The sequence below is a fragment of the Eschrichtius robustus genome, chromosome 6, assembly GCF_028021215.1.
Source record: "Eschrichtius robustus isolate mEscRob2 chromosome 6, mEscRob2.pri, whole genome shotgun sequence".
Lineage (NCBI taxonomy): Eukaryota > Metazoa > Chordata > Mammalia > Artiodactyla > Eschrichtiidae > Eschrichtius > Eschrichtius robustus.
This window is the reverse complement of record NC_090829.1, coordinates 22,830,324-22,856,493: the sequence shown is the minus strand read 5'-3', so window position 1 is coordinate 22,856,493 and position 26,170 is coordinate 22,830,324. Positions and strand designations below refer to the sequence as shown.

Here is a 26,170-nt window from a genome sequence, read left to right as displayed (position 1 = left end):
TAAGCCAGGCCTGCTGACCTGCCAGGCCGGGTATTTATGCATCTCCCATCCAGCCATCCAACATTTATTGAGCACCTGCTGGGAATTCTTCAGAGAATAAAAGACTAAGGTCTCTGCCCTTCTGCAGGAGCTTACAATCCAGTTGGGGATGGTGTTAAGATATTAAATAAGAAGAAAGGAGCAGAAGGGCGTATGGTCCTTAGAGGGAAATGCCCTCAGTCATGGTGCCTCTGCACACCCTGGTCGTTGGTTTGGGGGTACAGGTGCAAGAATAACACAGGAATGACTTGGATATAAAGGAGATACTGGGAAGTACCACAGGAGTGCTCAAGAAGAGCCTCAGGGGACTTCCCTAGTGGTCCAGTGGTTAAGACTCCACGCTCCCAATGCAGGGGGCCCAGGTTCCATCCCTGGTCAGGGAACTAGATCCCACATGCCGCAAATAAAAACAAAAAAGATCCCACATGCCGCAACAAAGAGCTCGTACATGGTAGTGCGGATCCCGCGTGCCACAGCAAAGACCCGGTGCAGCCAAATAAATAAATAAATATTAAAAACAAAAAAACAAAACTATACCAAATGTTAAATTCAAAACACAACACAGTAGCATTCATATAAAAAAAAAAAAAAAAAAAAGAAGAGCCTCAGGTGAAATACGGCCTATCAGTCTCTGCTCAGCAGCCAACGCTATGAACATGTCTGAAGAGAGATGTTTCATCCAATGATGATTTGCTTCTTTTAATTTTTATTTATTCTATTGACGGCCCCACGGAAGAGAGGAAAGGATAAAAACAAAGAGTCCAGGGTCAGGGTCAGATCATGGCTTAGCACAGGCCACTAGGCAGAGAGCTCCTTCCCGTCTGGCCCCGGGCCTCAGGCCCCCAGTTACTTCCAGACGCTCAGTGACGCACACAGTCAGCGGGTCCTGTTACAGCCAGGTGTGTGCAGCCAGCTCATTCCCTGGGAGTCACTCTGACTTGCGCGAAGACAGGCCAGTGCCTCTCCTCCAGGGCACTAAGCCGGTGCCCACGGCCTCCAGCTCCTCACTCCATATGGGGGCTCTGGCCCAGGGCAGAGGACAAGGATTCACCTGCTTCCTGGCCTTCTCCCAGCAGCTCTAGCCTGAAGAACCCGCTGTATGCAGGCCTTTACAGGAGATTTTGATGGAGCACCGTGGGCCCACGCCTGGGTCAGAGCACCGCCCCTCCTTCCCTTCTGTGGGTGGCTCCTCTCCCATGCCAATCCTGTGCTGTGGTGGGCGTAGTCATGCCCCTCCTCCAGGACCCTCCCCTTGCTATCCTGACGGCCCCAGGGATGGGATCTGGCAACTAGCCCACTGTGCCAATAAAGGCCCTTTCCAGGAGAGAGAACTTCTCCATGTGGAAGAGTCAGTTTTACAGGGAGTCAGGTGACCTCGGAACCCGCACCTCCTGCCATCCCTGCCCTAGTTGTTTAGTTATCCTGCTGTTGTTTAGTTGTCAGCTCTTCCTCTGATTACACAGACACGCTGGCAGGTTGCAGACAGGTGTCAGGGACACACACACAGGTGTCCCAGGGCAGGTGGGCAAGTGTTGGCTGACCTCTGTCTCCTCGGCTCTGCGCTCAGCTGCCCCAGAGGTCTCACCACTGACTGCGCCGGCAAAGAACCTGGTGGGGCCGACGTGTGGCCCCAGCACCTGCTTTTCACCTTCCTAGCTCCATAGCCTGCCTCACGCTTGTTGGGACCTCAGCCCCGGGCTGGTCACCTCCCTAGGGGACTACAGTCACCTCTTCCTTGTGCCACTCAAGTCTGTCCTCAGTCAGCCCTGGGGCCACAACTCCCTTAAATAATTCTGCTTATCCAAGATGGTGCCTTCTCATAAGTTAAACACCCCTAGTCCTGTCACCTGATGTCTCCGATCTCTTCCTCCCAATAGTCCAAAAGGCTCTTGAATTCTCTCCTTCACTGGCCTGCCAAAGAATAATGATTTGCTCTGACAGGTAATTCCCACAATTCCCTTTGTGTTCCTCAATCCACTAAGGCGTCTTGAATGCCCTTTCTGTCTCCAGCCTGCACTGAATATAAAAATGTGTGTAATTCTCAAATAAAAACCAGAACTACACCACCAGAGCCCCCAACAGGGTGGGCCTCATGTGGCTGAGGACCCAGTTCCTGTCCTAGGCTGTTTGCAAGCTCTTGTCTCCTCCCTGCCTGACCCCCGTCTGACAACTGAGACCCAAGTCCACAGGACGGCCAGAGTGCAGGGGCAGGAGACCCACCGTGACCTGAGCCTGAGCCCAGCTGCGGACTCCTGGAGGGGCCAGGAAACCTCACACTCCTATGGGACCACTGGTAACCGGGTCCCTTGGGTTAGACGCTGCGAGCACCAAGGACTCCAAATCATGACAGAGACTAGAAATCAGAGAGACGTTCAAGACAGGTCCCCAAAAAGAGCTATGAAAAGAACCTCAGACATCCTTAACCGTCTCAGGGCCTGGATCCCCTCTACCTTACCTCTGAGAATCCGATAAGAGCTACTGATCCTCAGCCCTGAAAAAGGACTGCATACACTTACTTTTAAATTTGATTTCTGGGGGTTCACAGCACCCCTGAAACCATGTGAGACAATGCAGATGTCCATGAACTCAGGCTAAGAACTCAGTGTACCTGGAAATAGGTTTCCAATTTCAACACCCTCAAGAAGAGATTTTTTTTCTTTTTTACAAAATGAAAAGGGATCTTTACAATTCATATAAACACGTGTTCATCCTAAAATAGCCATCAATACTAAGGTATAAAAAGAAGTGAGTCATGCATATTCGTCCCACCCAGAGAACCCACAGTGAATGCTGCAGTGTGTGTGTGGCTGGATGTCCTGGCAGAGGTGAAACTGTTCTCCTGTCCCTGCTCCGGTGGGAATGGTGACAGGGTCACTATGGCCCAAGGACATTGTTCCCCCTTCCCCAAGAGCAAAAAGTTTTCTGTGTCTCAAAGGTCTGCACCCCACTGAGGCCACCAAACCAACGGCTCAGAAAGGTGGGTCAAGGCTGGTCATTTGCTTCTGTGAAAAGAGTCAAAAGGAAGAGCGGTCAGGTGGGTGGGAAAGCCTTGGGGAGGCCACCTCAGTGAGAGACCACGCACTGCGGAGGGCAAGGGGGCCTCAGGCATCTGGACGCTGTGAAGACTGGCCATCTCACTCTCTGCTAGATACCTGAGACTGGGGAGAAGCAGAGCGGGGTTCCAGGTTCCCCAAGAGGCAAAACCCCTGGCCAGTGGGGTCCAGCCCCTCAGATGACATAGAAAAAAGAGGGAGGGAGACAGGGAGGGCAAGAGGTGATGCCGGAGCCCAAAACAGTTAATTCAGAGAGGGCCCTGCATTGTGGCCAACTCCCCGTCCCTCCCACTCCAGGTGGCCTGGCTCTGCTGGGCCCCAGTGAGGCATCGTGTGCCGGGGCCACACTGGCAGGAAGGATGGTGAGACGGTTCCAGAGCTCTCTCTGTGTGCGTTCCTGACTTCACCTTCTTATTCGGCATTCAGATTCTGTCCCCCAAGACCCCACTGCTGATCAGTCTCAAAAACCTCCGCCTCCAACCCCTTCCCCCTGGTGGGACGCTACCAAGATCACAGGGCTCTGCTTCTGATGACCACTTACCTCACTTCAAGTTTTTTTTGTTTAATGTCGTCAGCTTGGAGCCCTGTTGCCAAGACAACAGGAGTGGGACCCACACTGATCAGTGCAAATTCCACCTGGGCAGACTCTCACTGCAACCCTGGCTCACCTCCACTCAGTGGGTGCTCCAATGTCAACATCCTGCAGCTTCCTTTCCTACTTTGTCTCTCTCCTCATACAGTCTTGGCGATTGGCACATGTTCTCCTGAATTCACTGACTCATTTTTACTAACACTTCCTAGTTTTTACTAACTAGCCTGGATAGTTTCCTCTCCTCTAAAATGGGAGATTTCCCTTCTTATCAATATTGCTGACTACACACACACACACACACACACACACACACACATAAAAGTACCACATGTCCTTTTAGTAGATATATTATGGACAACCTTCCAAGTCAATACAGACAGGTCTATGTAAACATGGTATAATGGATGCAGCAGTATTTCCTGTTGGACACGTGGGTTGTCTACCCCTTTTTCCTATTATAAGCAGTGATGCAATAAACATCTTTGAGCATACATCTCTGCCTCCGTCTATTCTTAGGAGAAATTCTCTAAGATCAGAAACAAGGAAGGAGGGAAGGAAAGAAGGAAGAAAGGAAGGGAGGGAGAGAGGGAGGGTGAGGGAGAGAGCGGGAAGCCGGCGGGGGGAGAAAGAAAGAAAGAGAGAGAGACAGAGACAGAGACAGAAACAATGTCCCCACCCTGGAAGAAAACTAGAAAGAACCCACGGACATAAATGGGGCCTGCGTGGTACATGATACTCTCACCTCCTCCAATAATAACTGTGACATGAGCTCAAGACGTTATGATAAAAGCTGATTTGTCAGACTTAATTTTGTCACTTACCTACAGAATTTTTCCTACCCAAAGATATTTAACTCTATGTGGTAGCTGGGCATGAAACATTCAAAGAAAAAGCAAAATTAAAACTCTCAGAAATCAAAGAAAATAAATCTCCAAGAAAAGGATCAAGATTAATTAAAAAAATACTAAATAAAGAATTTATTTAGAACCTATGAACCCTTAGGTTAAAAATGCAAGCCCTCATTTTAAATTTCTCGTTTTTTGGACTTCGACTCACCAAAATAAAGACCCAGGAGGAACATTACTGTGTTTTTTAAATACACAGTACATTAGAGCCTTGGCATCCTAAGGGTTGCATCCCCAAACCTTTGCCACCAAAACATATTAAGATCTTCATGAATCCTCAAATTTACACACATCACCCGGACACATGCTTTCCTCCATAAAATGTACACAGGACAGAGAAGAGAGAATGACAAAGCCCCGCAGCTTTGCAGGGCGGGACGCAGGACCAGCCCAAGCTTCCCACTCACAGCTATGATTACGTGCATCTGTGCCTCAGCAAAATCCCCGCCACCATACGCCACGGACCTTCGGGGGGACCCACGAAGAGCTGCAGCTGCAAATGCCAACAGCCGACCTCGAAGGGCGGCAGGCTGAGGCCCCAGCTCTTCCCCCTGCTGCGCTCCCACCCGGCTGCCGGGCTTGTCCTGCTTCTCTGCTTGCTCAAGGTGCTCTCCCCGGGCCTCCTCATCCACAGCCAACAGCTCCACGTGGTCGACCTCCCAGAATGTGCGCCGGGTACTTCCTTCGGCCTTCGGCACACTTAAGCCAGGTGGAGGGGCCGTCTGTGTGAGCGGCTGCGTGGACGCATGAATGAAGGCAGCATCCACTGAACCACCTGAGCCCTACACGGCGTGGCAGAGCCTTCCCTTCTCTTTCTTCACCCCGGTACCGCTGCACCGCCCCTTCGTTTAGCTGAAAGTCCACAGAATCACCTGATGCTCTCAGCTTTGCTCCTTCCTCTCGGGGCCAACACCTTCATCGGAGCCACTCCCAGCCTTTAACTGGAGGAGGAAAGTGGCCCCGAGTTGTCTCTCAGTATCAGCCTCCCACCGGCCTCTGAATGGGCAGCAGCCGAACTCTGTGTACATTAGAACCCCCAGGGAGTTCTACTCCCACAGTTCTGATTCAATGGGGAGGGGCACAAATGTGCTCTTTTTTTGTTTTTGGAACATGCCTTTTAACAGACGCCCGGGGCTACTCTGATCAAGGTGCTCAGGAGACCACTCTCTGGCAAACACTGTACCAGACTGTGGTCTTTCCCAGACAAATCTAATGATACGCTGTCTTCCCTGCTTCAGTGGCTCCCCATACTTTCAGGATATAACACGGTGATGGAGGTGGCCTGGGCCTTTGTCCACCTTCACAGCTACACACCGGTGACTAACCTGGTCCGGCTCTCTCCTGCCCTGCCTTTGCACACCCACCTCCATCTGCCAGGAATGCCCTTCCCAGCTTCCTCTTTGGACAACTCCAACTCATCCCTCAAGGCTGAAGCGCGGATGTCACCTCCTCTGGGAATGAGTCTTCCCTGACCTCCTACGCTGGATTGGCTTCTTGTCCTTCATCTGCCCATGTCACCCTGTCACGAGTCATCTCTCATTCATTTTATTTAACAAACGTGCATAGAGTGATTATTATGTGCCAGGAACTGTTCTAGGTGTGTTATAAATACCCTTTACCAACCCAATGAAATAGGAACTCTCATTATCCCCATTTTACAGATGAGGAAACCGAGGCACAGAGAGGGTAGGTAACGTGCCTGAGCTCACATAGCTGGTAAGTGGCAGGACAGGGACTCGACCCAGGCAGTCTGGCTCTGGAGTCCACGTTCTTTCCCACTTCCTCGTGGGGCTGCCTCTTTCCTGTCCTAGCATATTGTACACTGTGTTCCAAGTATCTGCTCGGGATTCTCCTCCACCAGACAGACAGCTCCTGTGGCTCCTAGGAGATGAAACGCCCAGCCCTGGCCCAGCACACAGTGGAATGTTTGCTGAAGGACAAAGCTATGCAAACTCATGGCACTGGATCAACAACGAAAGATAAAATTCCCAGAACCTCAGAGTCTGAAGAGGTTTTACATGGGATCAGGGCCAGTGACCTGCCTACTGTCCTATTCTGCATAGAGCGACACTCCAGGGTGTGCACACAGCCCGCTCCACCTCCGCCTGACGATGACATTCAGGAAGCGTCACTTGATGCTTAACTAAAATGTGTCCCCCTGGCCACCAGGCCACACAGAGCTGGTCTAACTCCTCTTGCAGATACTGGATAGAGATAGGGCTCTTCAGATATTGAAGACGGCCTTCACTCTGGCTTTCACTTTGGCAGGTTAACCCTCCCCTCTTCTACCTGGGGATCTGACTTTCCAATCCGCCTTGGACATCTCCCTTAGGAACCTGCTCTGGTCAACCAGGGCCCTGCCCAAGATACAGGTGCCCAGTGTAGACTGACCCCTATCATGGCCAATGAACCCTGATCAAAAAGAAAGAAATGCATGCTATACTGTTTCAAAAGCTCTCTCCACAAGTGGCTGAAGCAGCCTTTGGGACACCAAGAGCCCTGGATTCTGGTGATGATGTATCATGACAGGACTCTACTGTTTACATTGACTGTGCTTCCCCGAGCCAAGGGTTTTCCCACAAAATCTCCGTTCTCACGCCAATGTTTCAAAGTAGCAACAAGGAACTCCATTTTACAGAAGAAGGAATAGAGGCTCCAGGAGGCCACACCTGCCGAGGGCACACAGCTGCTAAGTGGCAGAGCGGCATTCAAACCCAAGGCTGTGGTTCCAGGGTCTGCGAGCTGAGCTTCTGCCACGCTGCTATTCTGGGAATGGTGGTTGGAACGTGGTGAAAAGAGCACAGGATAAGTATGAAGGAAAGGCTGGGTCAAAGCAGGAAAATGGACGATTACAAACGAGCAGAAAAAGCAGCAAAATAACAAATCATCCACAGGTTTTCATAACCCAGTGGTCTTTTCCTGCCGCACTGAAGGAGTCCCTCAATTTGAGAAGTTATTTTTCCACTTGTACACATTTTAACTAGAATAACTAATGATATATATATACCTTACTTGTTCCCTTCTTCGATTTGAATATCGGGAATTTCAGAATCCCTCTATTTCCAAACTCAAAGACATCAAGGACTTGAAAACATCAAGTTTTCATTAATGTCTACTAGCATACAGGGAGTCACTACTACCATTTAAAATAAACGTAGTTTGAGAAACTATGAACTGTATTTTAATCTTTTTTGTATCCTTTCCCTACCACCTCTACCCTAACAGTGTAGAAAAATATCCAACACACATAAGCACTTAATAAATATATGTGGGTTCACATACACACTTTCTGTACTGAGAGGAAGAAATGCTTTTTTAAACAACCTGATTTTTTTCATTGTAACCTGGGTCTTAACTTTCTCATATTCAAACCATGAATATGAAAAAAAAAAAAACTATCAACAAGACAAAATAAAATATACAATTATTTCAGAAAACAAATAAAACAATATTGTTCATTTAAAACATGAGAAAACGAAGTTCTATTTGATTGCCTCAAATATATCACCTAAAACAATTATATGTGCTAATCCGGTATTCAAAAATAAGTCAAAAGAAACGGTAAAGAAAAAAGTCCATATATTTTAGGGTAAGGATGAAAATATAAGTGTTACTTAAGCAGACACCTTTGTATTACGAATTAGTCCAGTTTCTTACACCATAATAATTAGCAACCAATAAAGCGACTAAAAAATAAAGCAATTTAACTCAATTTTCACACGGAAATAGTTAAATTCCAAAGTTACAGTTTACCTAGAAGCAGAAGAGCAGTCAGAATGTTCATATCTTAATGTCTTCCCGAACTCCAATGTATTCAAGAATAAAGACCTCAGACCCAGGCAGGCCAATTTACCCTGCAAAATTTTCCCGAAAAACAGGACGGATGAAAAGTGGCTCTCCTAAAACAGAAGGTACTTTCAGAAGAGTTATATAAGCGAAACACACAGGCCAATTCAGTGATGCGGAAACCACCCCATGCAAGAGAAACGCAGCAAGCACAAGTAACCCACATTCACGTCTCAGAACCTGTCAGGGTCTCAGAATAACAATCAAGGTTGATTGTAACATCCTGCCTCTCCAGTGACAGGATGGAAAGTTTTTAATGAAAAGTTATAAACAAGTAAATAAATGACAGTCCTAACACACTTTCTGGAAAAGATTCTTTTTTAAAAAAAAACAGTTTATTAACCATCTGGAGTATCTTTAAACCTTAAACAAGTATCTTCTCTTGACCTCTTTCCTTATTCTGGAAGGACAAAGTGAGTATTTTTAATTCTCTTTACTGTTTGAAGTGCCTGTCATATGCACTAGATGTGTGCATGGAATATGTCACAAACTGGAGGTGAAGCGGAGAAACTTGTTCAAAGCCGCTTCCCTTCAAACCACTTATTCCAAACGCCAAGTCTTTCCCACGTCCCCCAGCACACTCAGAGCACCCTGCTCTCGCAGCCGCCTGCCCTTCCTTCTGTCAAGCAGACAGTGACAGCAACGCCACCTCCTCACAGAGATGTCCCAGGCGGTGATGGGGGCCAAGCCCTTGTCTCCCACCCATCAGGGTGAGGTGGAAAGTGGAGGGCAGGTAGGTGGCAGCAAAAACACAATTGCCGGCATTGCCCAGATATTTTCTCGGCTTCAAGTACACAGCACCAGAAGGATAGGGAATTAGGGTCAGCCTGCTTTCCAGAGCAGGTGTAGATTCATTCATTCTCTTAAACATTCCTGAGACACCTCCTGTGTGGTTGGCAGTGCTGGTTCCCGTGATAAAGAGGGAAACAGATGTGGGTCCTGCTCTCAAAGAGCAGACAGTCTTGTAGATGGAAAAGACACAGGAACTGAAAAAGTATGATACTGCACGGCTAGTGTAAGGAGGGGAGCAGGTTCAGGGCACCCCGGATGTACAGCCAAGAAGCCCAGACCCAGTTAGGGAGTCATGGAACGTTCCTGAAAAAGAAAGGGCTGAGTGAACCATGTGGAGGAGAAGATGGAAGGGAGGTGAGGAGGACAGTCCAGGCAGAGGGGCCGGCAGGATCTGGGCACAGAGCACAACCTGGATGTGGAGAGAATGCCAAGCCACTCGACAAGCCTCTGGTGTAAAGTTCAAGGTGAGAGAGGGGCCCCAGGGAGGCAAGGGGCCTCCCGGAGACCCACCACTGAAGGGTTATAACCAAGAAGGTACCAGACCAAATCTGTTATTTGAGGACAACCACCCTGAGGGAGCAGTGGGGCACACAGACTTGGGGCCCAGCCTGAGCACGGGCTCCCAGTGAAGGGCAGAGTACAGGCGGTGAGGCCCACGGACTGGCTTCCTCAGCTGTGCTCGCCATGGGGGGTTTCCCATGCACGGTCCATGCTGCCCAGGGGCTGAGTTTGGGACTGGGACCTAATCCCCCTACCCTCCTTAATAACGGACACCCAACCCCCAAAGAACCAACTGGTGGGCCAGGCACCTCTGCTGTGTGACCTGGCACGAGGACACGAGCTGACCACTCACTGTCTTCGCCTTGGGAACCTGAACTAAAGATCCAGGAATAACCAGGCAGTTTAGGAATCCAGGGAGAAGCCAAAAACGAGTCACGAGGCTTAGTGATTGCCCTTGTTCCTCACAGGCACAGAATCACAGCCACCCACCGCCCGGGCCGACAATAAAAAGACCGGGTTGTCTGAAACCTCACTGTTCATTGAAAGAACAAAGGCTTTGGGACCTATGTGCTTCCTCCCCATGGGGCCTTCTATTTCAGAGAGAAGCACTCCCCCCTGCCTCCAGGACCCGCCAGCCCAGCCACACTCACAGAACTGGAGGCTGAGGCTCACGAAGGCCAGCAGCGCAGCCAGGGCCAGCAGCAGCACGAAGCGATTGCGGAAAAGCATTATTATTTGTTTTATCTTCTCGTCATGGTTTCACCTCGAATCAGGAACACACCCTGCGAAGAGAGGAGAGGCGAGAAACATGTGTTCCAAGGTGGAAAACCAAGTCTGTCAACTGGAAATAATCTAATTAGCCCCGTCCTCCAACAGGGAAGCGTGAATCCCCTTGGGAGAACATTCGTGCGCTGTTGCTGTCTTCGCCCCCAAACTAGCCCAGCTGAGAAGGTGCCCTTCAAATTAACAAGTGGGAACGGTCTGTGAATGCTTCGTTTATCTGACCTCAACAGAGGAGATTTTACAGCATGGTCTTTCCAAAGAAAAACGGACAGGATGTTTATTGAGCACTTACAGTGTGACAGACACATGAAGTCTTTACAAGGACCAGCAAATGCTCACCCCATTCTGACCCCCGACTTCCAAATCTTCAACCGTTTCTGATGAACACTTCGCTACGATGACGCTGCTTCTTTAACTTCGATCGTTAGCCTGAATGTCAATCACTGCCTCATGCCCCACTTTAATGCCTTTAGGGACAGCCGGGCTGTGTCGATGACCTGTTCCTACACCAAGTAGGAACATGTGCTAATTAGAGACCTCCCCCGATCCTGGACCACTGGGCCTATTTCAGCTGCATCCATGGGTCTTCCTGCAGCCCCACTCACCATTCTAATTTTCTCTGACCATGTTAGAACTGTGCAAAAGGACTTTAAAAAAATGCTGAATGAGGCTCTAAATGTCCCTCCTGTGAAAAAAGTGAATGGTTGCTATGGGTTTTACCCCATCAGTCTTAGATACCAAATTTATTTCCTGATTCTCATTGGGGTTTAAAATAGAACTTGAAAATCACAGCCTCTTCACAAAAGGTTCTTAACCACAGCAAGATTATAACAGTTACTTCAAACCTGATTTTAGTGGCAGAATCTTTTTCTCCTTCAAATACAATAGAAAAGCAATCAGATAAAAGCTCACCTGCTAATGCGGTGAGGGCTGCACAACTCTATGAATATATTAAAAGCTATTGAATTATACCCTTCGCGTGAGTTGTTTGGTATGTGAATTATACCTCAACAAAGCTGTTAAAAAAAAAAAAGCACATGTGCAGGGAACGACGCAGGAGCCAGAGCCCTGGGGTCTCTTGCTTCCCAGCTGCCCTCCCCCAACTCACCCACCTCCACACCCAGGGCCCTACAAGGGGGTTTGAGAACCACTTCTTTAAAAGACCTGTCAGACTTTCTACCACAAGAGAACAGTGGCTAAAAGACTGATGAAAATACACTTGCACCTCACAGTTGAGTCTGTATGTCCAGCGTCCGGCAACTCTGTTAACAAATGGATCCCAATTTATACCTTCAAATGAGCACTGCTTCTGTCCCTTTAGTCACCACTCCTATCCAGGGGCCAGTACTTCATGTCCCAAGGTGATCTATCCTCCTGGGGACACTCACCTCCCTGCCCTGGTGGGGACTCAACAGCCTCACAAGCTCTCTGGCGTTTCTGGCTAAAACAACACACAACCCTGGTTGATCCCACCCAGGATTTAATACATTTAGGACCCCAAATAAATGTTTTCTGTTTCCAAAACTCAAACTCCCCATGGCCTCCCCCTGGGGGTGTTTGCAAGGACACCCACAGACCCTGAAAGCAGCCCACCAGAATCTACCCTTGGTGAGAGGCCAAGGCCAGGACTTCTGCACTGAACCCCCAAGGTGGCTGAGGTCACAATGAGAGACAGGATGTGGGCCCATCTGACTGTGGCCCTGTAGTTGTTCCCTCCTGAGGCAACAAAGAGGGTGAAGCCTTCATGTGGACAAACCCCAATCCCAGATATAAAGCACCAAGCCTGGGTGGCTCTGGGCCGCTGATCCAGGCTGGCGAGTTCCTTGCCTGGGGTGTCTGGGAGGCGTCAGAGTCTATTCGCTCGTATCCTCGACCTTGGGGGTGTCCTCGGCAATGCTCATCTGACGGTTCAACGCAACCATCCCCCTCCCCGCCCAAAGGAAAGCAGCCTAAGTCAAATCCAAGTCACAGTCTCTCTACCCCTCACCCTGGACAGGTTCTGCTGCCTGGCCAAGCTCCCCAGGGATGAGCATGGAAGGCACCGACATTCAGCTACATTCAGCTACGAACACTGGCCAGTATCTCCAAAATACACCCCACCCGGGTGGAATGTCAGCGTTCCCTGGAGCAGACTCCCCTGGGCAGCTTCCAACCTTTGCTCCACTCCTCCAGGAACCAGGAACTTCTAACTGCTCAAACCCATCCATTCCCTTAGGATTCCCGTGACATGCCCCGAGGACAGACTTGGCAATTCCTAACATGCAAGCAGAAAATCGAAACTCAAGGGCACAAGGTTATTAAGTGGTGATGACAAGATACGAAATGAGATCTGTGCCTCTAAAGCTCTTTCTTATGCCTTACAGTGTCATCCCCACATGTCCACATACTTGATTCTAGTTGCAACCCATGTATCTACGCGGAACAAGTTAACTCTTGGCCTGTGCCAGCTTCTTAGCTACCTGAGGACGGCTGGCTGCTTCTGGCTCACTAGCCTGTGGATTTCAGAACCCTCTCACTAACTCAGTCGTTCCCGATTGGATTTATTCTACTTTACAATGACCCTCTTATAAGGGGATCCTTTTAATTTGGGGAAGGTGAGTGGGGTGCGTGGAAGGAGATTAGATCACAGAATGTGGAGAAGGTTCAGAGCAATGTCTCCCTTTGGGTGTCCCTGTTCCCCCAACAATAAATATCCTGGGGCTTTCCTTCATGCCTTCCTGTCCCTTCTGTTATGCCACCACCTTCTTTTGAGGCTAATACCGCCTTTGGAAGGGCTCCATTTCCTTTACACGAACATCTTCAAGTGTTCCTGCCCAGCAGATGGCCTTTGGGGCCTTTCAGGGTTCTGTTAGGAGGGTTCTGCTTTTCTTGCTGCCTGAAGATGCTTCTCTGTGGGACCACATCAGCAGCACGTGCAGAGAAAGGACACACGGCACTCTGGAGGCAGACAGAGCTGGGTCAGAACCTCGAGCTTGGCGACCATGGGCCAAGTTACTTAATCTCTCTGAGACTCAGTTTCCTCATCTGTAAATTGGGACTAATTACCCACGGATGTTGTGAGGCTAAGTACAATCCCCAGCGTATGGTAGACGCTCAAAAGAAAATGGTTGTCAGGAACTTCCCTGGTGGTCCAGTGGTAGAGAATCCTCCTTGCAATGCAGGGGATGCGGGTTCGATCCCTGGTTGGGGAACTAGGATCCCACATGCCGCAGGGCAACTAAGCCTGCGCGCCACAGCTACTGAGTTCGCGCACCTCAACGAGAGAGCCTGCGTGCCGCCAACTACAGAGCCCACACGCTCTGGAGCCCGCGGCCATGAGTAGAGAGAGAAAAACCCGCACTCCACAGCTAGAGAGAAACCTGAGCAGACCGCGCACCATAACAAAAAGATCCCTCTTGCCTCAACAAAGATCCCATGTGCCACAACTAAAACCCAACGCAGCCAAAAAACATAAGGAAAATAAATAAATAAATATTAAAAGAAAATGGTGGGCTTCCCTGGTGGCGCAGTGGTTAAGAATCCGCCTGCCAACGCAGGGAACATGGGTTCGAGCCCTGGTCCGGGAAGATCCCACATGCCGCGGAGCAACTAAGCCCATGCGCCACAACTACTGAGCCTGCGCTCTAGAGCCCGCGAGCAACAACTCCTGAAGCCCGCGTGCCACAGCTACTGAAGCCTGTGCGCCTAGAGCCCGTGCTCTGCAACAAGAGAAGCCACTGCAATGAGAAGCCTGCGCACCGCAACGAAGAGCAGCCCCCGCTCACCACAACTAGAGAAAGCCCACGTGCAGCAACGAAGACCCAATGCAGCCATAAATAAATAAAATAAATAAATTTAAAAAAAGAAAGAAAATGGTAATGAAAATGGCTTCATTACCTACTCATCTTCTGTCAGTTCACTCTGCTGCTTCCTCCCTCCTCCTGGGAAAGAGGAAGAGTTTCTTAACCTGTTTGCTGGTTCCTCCAGCTATGTGAGTGCTAAAATGGTCACCTGTTCTCATCCCCACCCGTCCCTCTGTCGCTCCGGCTCAGATGCCATCTTCAGCCTCTCCCTGTGGGCCTGGGATGCAGCCTTGCTGCCCGGGGGAAACCACCCATCGCTGATTTCTGAGCCTGGTGGTGTCTCTTGCTTTAGAAGCTTGGGAACCAGACTTGCCTCTTGGTTGCCCTGCATTTGGGTGTGGGTGGTGAGAACTTTCTTCTGGTGCTGGGCTGGGTCTGACCTTTAAGCACTTCCTGCCTCCAGGCTCTCGGGAGATTTTCCACCACACTTACTGACAGATGAGGCCACTAGAACTGCCTCTTTGCACGAGGGTGAGTCACAGCCTGGTTCAGAGTCGTCTTCAGGTGGGCATCAGGTGGAAACAACTGCTTTTGCTAAGTTAAATCTCAGGCTTATAGACAGGTTTGATTTGTTGCGGTGACGGCCCCCAGTCTGTTCATGCCTTTCTGTATCCACGGCCTTGTGTAGATGCCTCCCAAACCGACTCTAAGCTTGGACAAGGTATATGCTTTGGCCAATGGGACGATAGCAAATAAGCTGCAAACAGAGGCATGAAAAGTACTTATGCATTAGGGCTTGTCCTCCTTGGCTGCTTTTAGAACACCAAGACCACCGTGTGAAGACACCCAGGCGAGCTGCTGGACGATGAGAGACCACATGGGTCCAAGGCAAGCAGTCCCGGCTGCGGCTCTCTTCAAACCACCAGCCTGCCAATCACCACACATGTGAGCAAGGCCATCCGAGACCATCCAGCCCAGCCATACCACCCGTAGATGGAGATCGGGAGAGTCAGCCCAGACTAAAAGGACTGCACGGCCAACCCCCAGATCACAGCAAATATGTAAAGGTTGCTGTTTTAAGCCACTAAGCTTGGGGAGCTTGAGACCTGTAAAGCAAAAGCTAACTGATCCAATAAGAGAAAATACCCTGGGTTTTTACCAGGAAATTCTAAGCCAGGGTCTAGATCCCTATATCCTCATCTTTTTTTTTGCAGGCACCACATACCAAAGCTCCATGTCATCTACATTCTTCAATATGCTGAGGGCTTTTGGGGAAAGGAGCTATATTTAGTTCCAGATTTAAAACACCGAGGATACGTTGGGTTAACCAGATGGCTGGGATCATATGACTGCCGTACTGCTTTTAGTTTTGGGCTATTGACGTCTCCACGTTATCTGTGGCTTTTCATTTGATGACACAGGCCTCCATCTAGGGACACCCACTGTTTCCCCTTGATATGTTCTGGGTTTCTGTGCCCCTACCTTCTGACTCTCCTTTGGCATACTGCAAATGGCAAATAATGGTCAGAATCTCATTACTGCCACTGTGCTAGGACCAGCCTGGTGGCACAAAGCCTAGGGGCCAGGGGGAGGGGGAAGGGGGCAGCACATGAACACAGAACCTGGGATAAACACATACATGCCTTCTCCTGGAGCTAATTTTCCTAGAATACTTGGAAAGGAAGGTCATGTTCTGTTCTTTTTTTTTTTTTTTCCAAATGGCTAAAGAATAACGATATAACTACATGGCTTTGAAGTCTGCATTTGCAGCTGGAGCTAGGACCCCAACGTGAGAACCTGGTGTATGGCTCCGCCCTGGGGTGTTTCTTCACTTCTTCAGTGGAGGAGCTCCGGGGAGCCCTGATATAGTGGAAAACATGAGGCTTCAGAGACCGGCATATCAGTGTCAATTCCCTGCTCTGCCGCTGTTTTCTTCTGTGTCCTCCTGACAACTTCACTTTGCTGAGTTTCAGGATCCTGATCTTTAAATAAGATTAGGGATAGCACATAAAAGAGCAGGAGTAGGACTTCCCTGGTGGCGCAGTGGTTAAGAATCCGCCTGCCAACGCAGGAGACACGGGTGTGAGCCCCGGTCTGGGAAGATCCCACATGCTGCAGAGCAACTAAGCCTGTGCACCACAACTACTGAGCTTGAGCTCTAGAGCCCGCGAGCCACAACTACTGAGGCTGCGTGCCACAACTACTGAAGCCCGTGCGCCTAGAGCCCGTGCTCCGCAACAAGAGAAGCCACCGCAATAAGAAGCCCGCGCACCGCAACGAAGAGTAGCCCCCGCTCGCTGCAACTAGAGAAAGCCTGTGCGCAGCAACGAAGACCCAATGCAGCCAAAAATAAATAAATAAACAAACAAATAAATAAATTTATTAAAAAAATAAAATAAAATAAAGAGCAGGAGTAAACATAATATGCAGAGCACCTGGCGCAGAGCAGGGAGGTGCTGTGTGGGACCCCCAGCTCTGGAGGAGCCACACAGACCTCTGCCCACCAACTAAACACAAAGAGTCGCCCTTTCCTGGAGCTGCTGCTTCTGCCCCATGCTGTGGCTCCCCTTCCAAACCCTGGCCACGGGCCACTGCCTTATTCACGAGCCCAGCCCCACCCATCAGGGCGGGCGGCCACGTTTGCAGCCCGTTCCTGGCCCGCCCCACCATGCCAGCCTTCCTTGGGGCTGACTCAGCTGTGGTGTCCCGCCCTGCCACAGGTTTTCCAGCCTGGAACATCTGTCTCAGCTTCTGTTGGGCCCCATCCTAAGAAGACAGGATTACCAGCCAACGGGCTCTCTCCGTCTCTCTGGCCCAAGCTCCAGCCCCATTCTCCAGAGACCCTTTCTCCTTTTCCATCCCTAGCGAGGAGGCTCTCAGCCACTCAAGAAATCAAGCATTCCTTGGGTCTCCTTCTGGTCATATGCCTGCATATTCCCTCCACAGGAGTTCAGAGCACGCACGCCCCTGGGATCTACTGCAGCTCCTCCAGATAACCCAGAGAACTTGTCCAAGTCATGCCAAGAGACAGCCAGGACTGGGCCCACAGCCTGCTCACAGCCCAGAAAGCAAAGTCCACAGGAAGAGTCACTGCCACATCAGCAGGGTGAGATGCTGCGGGATTGCGACCTACTTCAGTACAGCTCCCACCTCCCCTAATCGTCAAACATCTCTCAAGTCCCATCACCTTCCATGGAAGATGCTCTTGACTCAATATGACATCATGACCAAATCCAATCCCTGTAAATATTTCAGTGGAAACCACTGTTTCATGTTGCAGGCTGAACATATTAACAGTTACCAATCATCAAATGTCTACTGGGCCCAGCCTTAGTCCCCACTGCTGAACCCACATGGTAAAAATATCTTAAATCCAGAAATAGAATTATTACTCTGAATCCCTGAGGAAGCAGCGAGAAAGAAAACAAACAAATAAGCAAACAGAAAACTCAGTTAACTTAATTCAACTTTACAACAGATTTGAATAGTGAAAGAAAATATTTTAGAATGTAATTCTGAAAAAAAGCACTAGTAAACAGGCAGTTCCCATTACTGTATTATGGTAAATACCACTTCTGAATTAAGAGAAAAAAGGAATATATCAAAGGCATTTTTACAAGCTACCATTCTACCACCAGAGATTTCCAAAGCCCAAGCCCTGGCCTGATTTTCACCTTGTAAAAGCTGGAAATGCCACGTCTGGTGACTCCGGTCTCAGAGTCCCCTTCAAAGTGTACAGAATTTAGGGTTTTAAACGTGACCATGACCGTTTGAAAGAAAAATGTGCTTTCAATTATCTCATATGTGTAGTTAAAATACCATTACCAGGAATAGAAAGACGGTATTAAAAAAAATGCTTTAGATGTATTCTATACTTTGATATATTTTTTTTCGGTCCTAATCATTTTGGCCTAAGTAAATACAGCATTATAATTAACAAAAAACCCTCAAGTCTATAATTGTGAACTAAATATGAACCAAGCAAAGGTAAAAGCTGCATCTTCGTAGTCCTCCCCCTCCAAGGTCACCTCAAAGTGGAGTTTAATTGCAAAATCAAAGACGCCTGGCTAAGAATAAACCAACCTTAAAGTCTGATGAGTGAGAGCCTGATAGATTCCAGAACCTCCTGGAAAGCACCAAGGGGGCTGTGAGCTCCCAGCAGTCATTCACATTCCAGCTATTCAAACTCCAGCTAACCTGCAGTCTGGGTTCTAAAGGCCGAAACCGATTCATTCATCCAGTCAATCAGTTGATTCAAAACAACGTATTTCCCCAAAGCCAATATGTGTCGAGCACCATCCAAAGTGCTGAGGACACAGGATACAGGACACAGTTTCTGCCATCTTGAAGCTCACAGCTGAAATGTACTTATGAGAGAAAGGATATGAGATCTAGGAATTGCTTTAAAATATTCTGGAAGGGGGAGCGGCGGGGGAAGGTCAAGGAGGAATTAGTGAAACAAGATTGGCAAACTGTTGACAAGTGCTGAAGCTGGGTGATGAATCCTAAGGGCACATCATATGATCCTCTGTGCTTCTGTGTATGTTTGAGGTTTAAAAAAAAAATTTTTTTTAAGTGTTAAAAAAAAAAAAAAAAAAGGAAGCTCACAGTCTGGTCAGTGGAGCAATGAGTAAATAGAACATTTGGCCTGTGAAACCAGTACCATGATGGGGAAGCAGAGCGGGGGAGGGGAGGGGACCCACCTAGGCCCAGAGCGGGTGGTACCGTTTCCTGTGGAGAAAGCTGGGCCCGAGCTGAGCTCAATCTTCAAGAGCAGATTGGAGCTGACGGGTTCACAACTGCATTTTAGGAAAACATGTGCGTTTTAGGAACGAACCAAAGAAACAGCACTAAGTAAGACTGTCCTGACTCTAGGAGGGTTTGCATCTCTGTGAGTGAGAGGAGCCAGAGCAGGGAGGTGGATTGGTCCAGGCATCACCCCACAGCTGCACCTGCAGTGAGTCTGCTGCACCCGGGGACAGCCGGCTGCCCAGAGGCCCCACCAGGGCTGGGCCAGGGAGCCCTCACCTCATCTGGGTCTGCTCCGCCACGGGGAGTTTGCCTGTGGCCTGGCGCCGACAGGCAGGTGGCTACAAGGGCCTCACTCCCCCCACCCAGGCCAGCCTATCAATGGACCCCAAGGAATCCCACCACCACGGGACTGGACTGCTCGCCCACTGATGCCCACTCCCTTCCTGGAGTCCCCTCAGGGCCCAAAGCCGCTGACCTCCAGTTTGGAGCAAGAGGAGGGGTCTGATCTCAGGAGCCAGGCCACCAAGCAGTGCCAGCTTGAGGGACAGGCCTACTTCGTGGGCTGACCCTCATTTTCTAGGGCTGGGATTCTCTATCTCTTCCCAGCACCAGCCTCCTCTGGGAATACAGGACAGGAGCAGGCCCTGAGGCCTCCCTGCCCCTCTCAGCAGGGGTGACACGTTAAAGGATGCTTGAGAGCCACGAAACGTGCCTCCCCTGGAACATTCTGCGCTGTGCCTCACACCAACCCTCCCGGACGCCGCTCTCACCCACATTGCTCTCCTCCTGAAGGACAGCCTGTCTTCTACCTTGGGCTGGGGAGGGGTGATGTAACCCAAGACAGCATCATGCCCAGATGTGACATGGAGTGGCAACACAGGGTCACCTTGGCTACAGGGTCACCAGTCGGGGGCGGGGAGCAGTCAACGCTGCAGATCCCGCCCGAAGCTGGCCCTGGATAAGGGCAGCATCAGGCCCAGCGCTCTCTGGCCCTGCTTTCCGGGCTCACTGTGACCTGGCCACACCCCACAAGTCCCACTGCAGGCCCCAGTCCTCCTTCCCATGACGTAGAGTTAAGTATGTGGGCTCCGGGGTCAGTTGGCCAGGTCTAGAGCCCTTCTCTAACACTTCCTGAGCGAGCCACAGCTGCCCCATCTATGAAATAGGAACAATCCATCTCATAGGGTGCGTAAGGCTCATGGGGTTAATCCTTGTAAGGGACACAGCCCGGTTCTGGGCTCCTAATAAGCTCTCAGTAAGTGTCAGCAGTGACTTCTCTTATGGCTTTAATACCCACCACCCACACGTGGGGTCTTCACCCTGCTGCCGCCTTGTCTCTGTGCCCACCCTAGAGATAAATGCCCGCACTGCGGCAAACAGACCAAGTCAGTTTGAAGAGGTTTTAAATACCACCTGGTTCAAGTCCCCTGTTTGACCGGAAGACAGGCCAAGGGCAGGTCACGACCAGCACAAGGCTCCAGGCTGCTCAGGGAGCCCGGCCCTCCTGGCACGCACCCCTGCTTCACAACCAGAGAGTGGCCGCCAGCACTCTGCCTTGGTCAAGTTCTTCCTCTTCACTGTAGAGGGCACATATGTGGCAGACACTCCTAACTGTCGCCCAGTGTCTATTCTTGCCTTCTTACTAGCAGAATCCTCTAGGTTTTAGCTGGACACGTGGCCACCCAGATAGAGATAGCTATTTCCCAGACTCCCTTGCAATCAGCTGTCATCATGTGACCAGGTTCTGCCCAGTGAGTTGTGATTGGAGGTAATATGTGCAATGCTGGGTCAAAAGGAGGCTGCCTACACTACCCGACTCTGCCCTTCCTCCTTCCCCCCCTCCCACCCTGGCATGGTGGTGAGCCAGCTTTCTCCATGCCCAGGGAGACAACATCCTTGTAGATGACAGAGAAGAACCCTGGGTGACCCCGTGGGTCATCCATCTCCTTAACTGCCTACCAGCTCAAACTGTTTTGGGAGAGAAAAATCAATCTCACAATCTTTTAAAGTCATCGTTATTTCTGTAATAACCTATATGGGAAAAGAATGTGAAAAAGAATGGATACATGTAGATGTATAACTGAACCACCTTGCTGTACACCCAAGACAAACACAACATTGTAAATCAACTGTACTCCAATATAAAATAAAAATTGAATTTAAAAAGAAAAAAAAAAGTCGTTGTCATTTCTGTTAAAGCAGCCAGAGCAACCCCCTAACTAGAACTCACCACTAGCTCTAAAGAACATGGGTCCTCTCCATGGGGGCTCCCTCTGCGGGGTGTGATGAATGAGCACACACACATTCATGACGAACTGCATTAGGCTCACCACTGACCAGGCTGAACATCACTCTGAGACGTGATCTAAACGAGACATGGCTGGGGTAACCTTTGTTCTTTTTGAGTTGCATTTTGTGTTTTATCTCAAACAATTCATGTATCTATGAAGATGGCTTGGCTGCAGGTAATAGAAAACCCTGCTAACGCAAAGGGACCCATCAACGTTCTCACGTGAGTCACGGTGCTAGGAACTGTTGCAGCAGGGTTGCTTAATTCAGCAACTCAGAGGCATCATCAGGAAGTCAGGATCTTTCCATCTCTGGGCTCTCTGCCATCCTCCGTGTTTGCCATGTCCCTAGGATGGCTCCACTCAAGGATCACAGATGGTGAGCACTTTCCAGGCATCACCCTTGGCAATATGCAGAGGCAGAAGGGATGATCCTGGCCATTTCTACTGGACACCAGGACGCCTTTCCCAGAAACCCTCCGGCGGACTTCCCCAAACGTCCAACAGCCAGAACTGTGTCACACGCCCATGCCCCAGACTGACCACCAGCACCAGGAATGGACTGCCGAGACTGGGTGAAACCAATCAGGATTCACCTCCTGGCGGAGGCCCACGCAGGGAGGGAGGGAGATGGTGAACAGCATCGGAGTTCTGTTAGGACTGAGGGAGGCAGGGGATGCCTGTAACAACCCACAGCTGGAGAAGATTTGACAACCCACATAATTACTCTAAAAAATTATTCTCAAACCCAGTCATCTGATGACAGTACCAGCCCTTTTCAGATCTAGCAACCAAAGCACACGTCGTTATAATTACACGTTTAACGAGCATCAGTTTGCTTGGGTACAACCAGCAGAGCAGTATCCCTCAGACTACTGACTACATGTTCTACTGACAAGACCTTTTATTCCATATTTCACATGTGCTGAAATATGCAGCATGAAGTATTTAACTATCATTTCTTTCCAAAAAGGATTTTGAGGCAGATAATCTGCAGACTCAGTATTTTAAAATCCCTGAAATAGTAAAGTATTTTTTTGCCCTGCATTCGTGAGCTACACATGCCCACCACTCTTCCCTTTGAGGTTTTTTCCAGCTCGACAAAGGACAAACTTGTCAGGGCTACTGATCGTTTCTCAGGACCAGAAGAGACTGAAATAAATAATTCAGCAAGCCAGGATTTTCACTTTTATGTACTCTTCAGTGATTTTTTTTCCCTGACATTTGGGGAGAACTCTGGGTGCCAGCCAACTTGGCTGCTTTGCTCTTTCTTAAGTTTTAGAAGCAACACATCTGAAACTGGCATTCTTATTTTAGAATGTCAAGAGCAATGATAAGTACCTCAACAAAAAGGGGAGAACACGCAGTTGGCATGCCTTACTCACCACAAAGCCACTTACAAAAATACAGCTGATTCTTTTTATTTTGCAAGCAAACTGTGTCAATTAAAAGTTTCTTAAAATGTCAAGGAAAGCACAAAAGGAAAGCACAAAAGGCAGGGCTGTAAAACTGGAACTATAAGTGATGTACAATTGAAGATTTCAGTGATGAAGTCAAAATTTTAAAGGAAAAAAAAAAAACAAAAAAGCTCACACTGTCCTGAGAATCTCAGCTGTCCAAAGTGAACCAGGCACGCCTGAAAGTGCAGGTTGCCAAGGCCACTTATGCTTTCTGAAAGCTGCATTTTTTTCTATGTTAACAGTACTACGTGGAAATAGAATTTTGCTCTGGGTGGATACATGAATGGAGCGCTCATCCATGCAACAGATCAAGGCTTTTCTCCCAGGGAGGCCTTTTTCAGGCTGGGAGCACACTCACCTACAGAGCTTTGACAAAACCTGTGCTCACTGCTGGCCCATCCCGTGACTCGGTCATGACGAGGCGTGGGGCCCCAGGTCCCCTGTGTGTCAACATCACTGCCAGCGCTGGTGGGCAGGAACTCCATGCCTCTAAAAAAACTTTTAGAAAACTGCTGGGTGAGTCAGTGGGAGGCTGGCAGCATCAATGTCAATACAGAATGAGCCCTCCTGCCCAAGGAGGTGGTCAAATGGGCAGTTACCTGCTGGAGGCGCTGTGGAGGGGCTGGCATGGGTGACCTGTAGGAGCATCCATGTGCTGAGATCCAAGGATTCTCTGATTCAGATGTTTTGAGAAACTCTCAAAACTGGTGTTTTTTGTTTTTGTTTTTTTGGTTTCTTTGCATGTATAAAGAGACAGGTAGAGCAAAAGCAGAGCTAAGAACACGGTCACAAAGAATCACAGACATTTATCTTGGAAGGAATCTGAACTGCTATTTAGTCCCAGCTCCCTTCCCATAAAGTAGGGAATAACACTGTAATAAGCTCCATTTAGACTGATTCAGCTTAAAGTTGTAATGAAATACAAGCCTCAAGGTCAATTGTACTCATATATATAATGGTGAAAAGCTTAAAACTTTTCCTCTAAGATCAGAAACAAGATGAGGATGTCCACTCTCACCACTTTTATTCGACACAGTACTAGAAGTCCTAGCCAGAGCAATTAGGCAAGAAAAAGAATTAAAAGGCATCCAAATCAGAATGGAAGAAGTAAAACTGTCTCTATTTGCAGATGATGTAATATTACATACAAAAAACCCTAAAGACTCCACCAAAAAACCTGGAACTAATAAACAATTTCAGTAAAGGTACAGGCTACAAAATCAATATGCAAAAATCAGTTGCCTTTCTATACACTAAAAATGAACTACCAGAAAAAGAAATTAGGAAAATAATCCCATTTACAATTGCATCAAAAAGAATAAAATACCAGGAATAAATTTAGCTAAGGAGGTGAAAGATCTGTACACTGAAAACTATAAGACACTGATGAAAGAAACGGAAGGGAAAATAAATGGAAAGATATTCCATGTTCATGGATTAGAAGAACTTAAAATGTCCATCCTAACCAAAGCAATCTACACATTCTATCAAAATTCCAATGACATTTTTCACAGAAATAGAAAAACAACCCTAAAATTTGTAAGGAACCACAAAAGACCCCAATTAGCCAAAGCAATCTTGAGAAAGAACAAAGCTGGAGGCATCACACTTCCTGATTTCAAGCTGTATTATAAAACTATAGTAATCAAAACAGTATACTACTGGCATAAAAACAGATACATAGATCAATAGAACAGACAGCCCAGAAATAAACCCACGCATATATGATTAATTAATTTGCAACAAAGGAGCCAAGAATATACAATGGGTAAAGGATAGCCTCTTCGATAAATGATATTGGAAAACTGTACAGCCACATGCAAAAGAATGAAACTGAATCCCTATCTCATACCATACACAAAAATTGACTCAAAATGGATCAGACTTGAACATAAGACCTGAAACCATAAAGCTCCCAGAAGAAAACATAGAGGGTAAACTCCTTTGGCTCCTATGGACACCATAAGCAAAGGTAACAAAAGCAAAAGTAAACAAGTGGGACTATATCAAACTAAAAAGCTGCTGTACAGCAAAGGAAATCATCAACAAAATGAAAAGGCAACCTATGTGATGAGTTAAAATATTTGCAAATCACATATCAAATAAGGGATTAATATCTAAACTATATATAAAGAACTCATACAACTCAGCTGCAAAAAAAAAAAATCTGATTTAAAAAAGGGAGAGGAACTGAATAGACATTTTTCCAAAGAAGACATCAGGTACCTGAAAAGATGTTCAATACCACCAATCATCAGGGAAATGCAAATCAAAACCATAATGAGATATCACCTCACACCTATTAGAATGGCTATTATCAAAAACGCAAGAGATGACAAGTGTTGGCGAGGGTGTGGAGAAAAGGGAACCCATACGCACTACTGGTGGGAATGTAAATTGGTGCAGCCACTACAGAAAATAGCATGGAGGATCTGCAAAAAATTAAAAATAGAACTACTATATGATCCAGTAATTCCACTTCTGGGTGTATGTTTGAAGGAAACAAAATCACTACCTCAAAGAGATATCTGCATCCCATGTTCACTGTGGCATTACTTATAATAACCAAGATATATATCTATATCTACATCTATATACATATATTACATTTTCTTTATCCATTCATCTGTTGATGGACACTTAGGTTCTTTACATATACACACACACATACACAATGGGATGTTATTCAGCCATGAAAAAGAAGGAAATTCTACCATTTGTGACAACATGCATGGATCTTGGGGGCATTAAGCTTAGTGAAATAAGTCAGACAGAAAAAGACAAATATGGTATGATCTCACTTATATGTGAAATCTTAAAAAAAACACAAAAAACTGAACTCACAGAAACAGAGAACAGATTGGTGGTTGCCAGAGGTGAAGGGTGGGCATTAGGCAAAATGGGTGAAGGTGGTAAAAAGGTATAAACTTCCAGCTATAAGATAAGTAAGTTCTTGGGATGTTATGTACAGCATGGTGACTATGGCTAACAATACTCTACTGTATATTTGAAAGTTTCTAAGAGAGTAGATCTTCAGAGTTTTCATCACAAGAAAAAAAATTTTTGTAACTCTGTGAGGTGATGGATATTAACTAGACTTACTGTGGTGACTATTTAGCAATATACACACGTATCAAACCATTATGTTGTACACCATAAACTAACACAATGTTGTATGTCAATTATATCAATAAAACTGGAGGAAAAAAGAAGATAGGATATAAATTGATGTTGAGTAAATATGAATGTACAGTGTTAAAAAATAAAATAACCAAAAGAAAAGAGAGAAAGGCAAACTTGAAAGTCACATGCTATAGAAGCAGAGCTTCCACAAGCTTGGGGCCCCAAATCTGTGTGCAACAGAGCTCCCACCACTT

General features: G+C 47.9%; 1 protein-coding gene across 9 annotated transcripts in view; it reads right to left on the bottom strand.

Moving 5' to 3' along the window:
* PXYLP1 (2-phosphoxylose phosphatase 1) overlaps window positions 1–26,170 on the bottom strand; it is a 69,381-nt gene that overhangs the window by 21,881 nt on the left and 21,330 nt on the right. For 7 of the 9 annotated variants that reach the window (XM_068546005.1, XM_068546003.1, XM_068546004.1 and 4 more), the window contains one exon: window positions 10,379–10,510. The exons of 1 other annotated variant lie outside the window; for it this stretch is intronic. In XM_068546005.1, coding sequence (XP_068402106.1) covers window positions 10,379–10,457 — 79 coding nt within the window. In that variant the 5' untranslated portion in view covers window positions 10,458–10,510. Of the gene's footprint in view, window positions 1–10,378; window positions 10,511–14,387; window positions 14,559–26,170 lie in introns of those variants that run through there. One more of the 9 variants, XM_068546009.1, reaches the window with a different exon arrangement.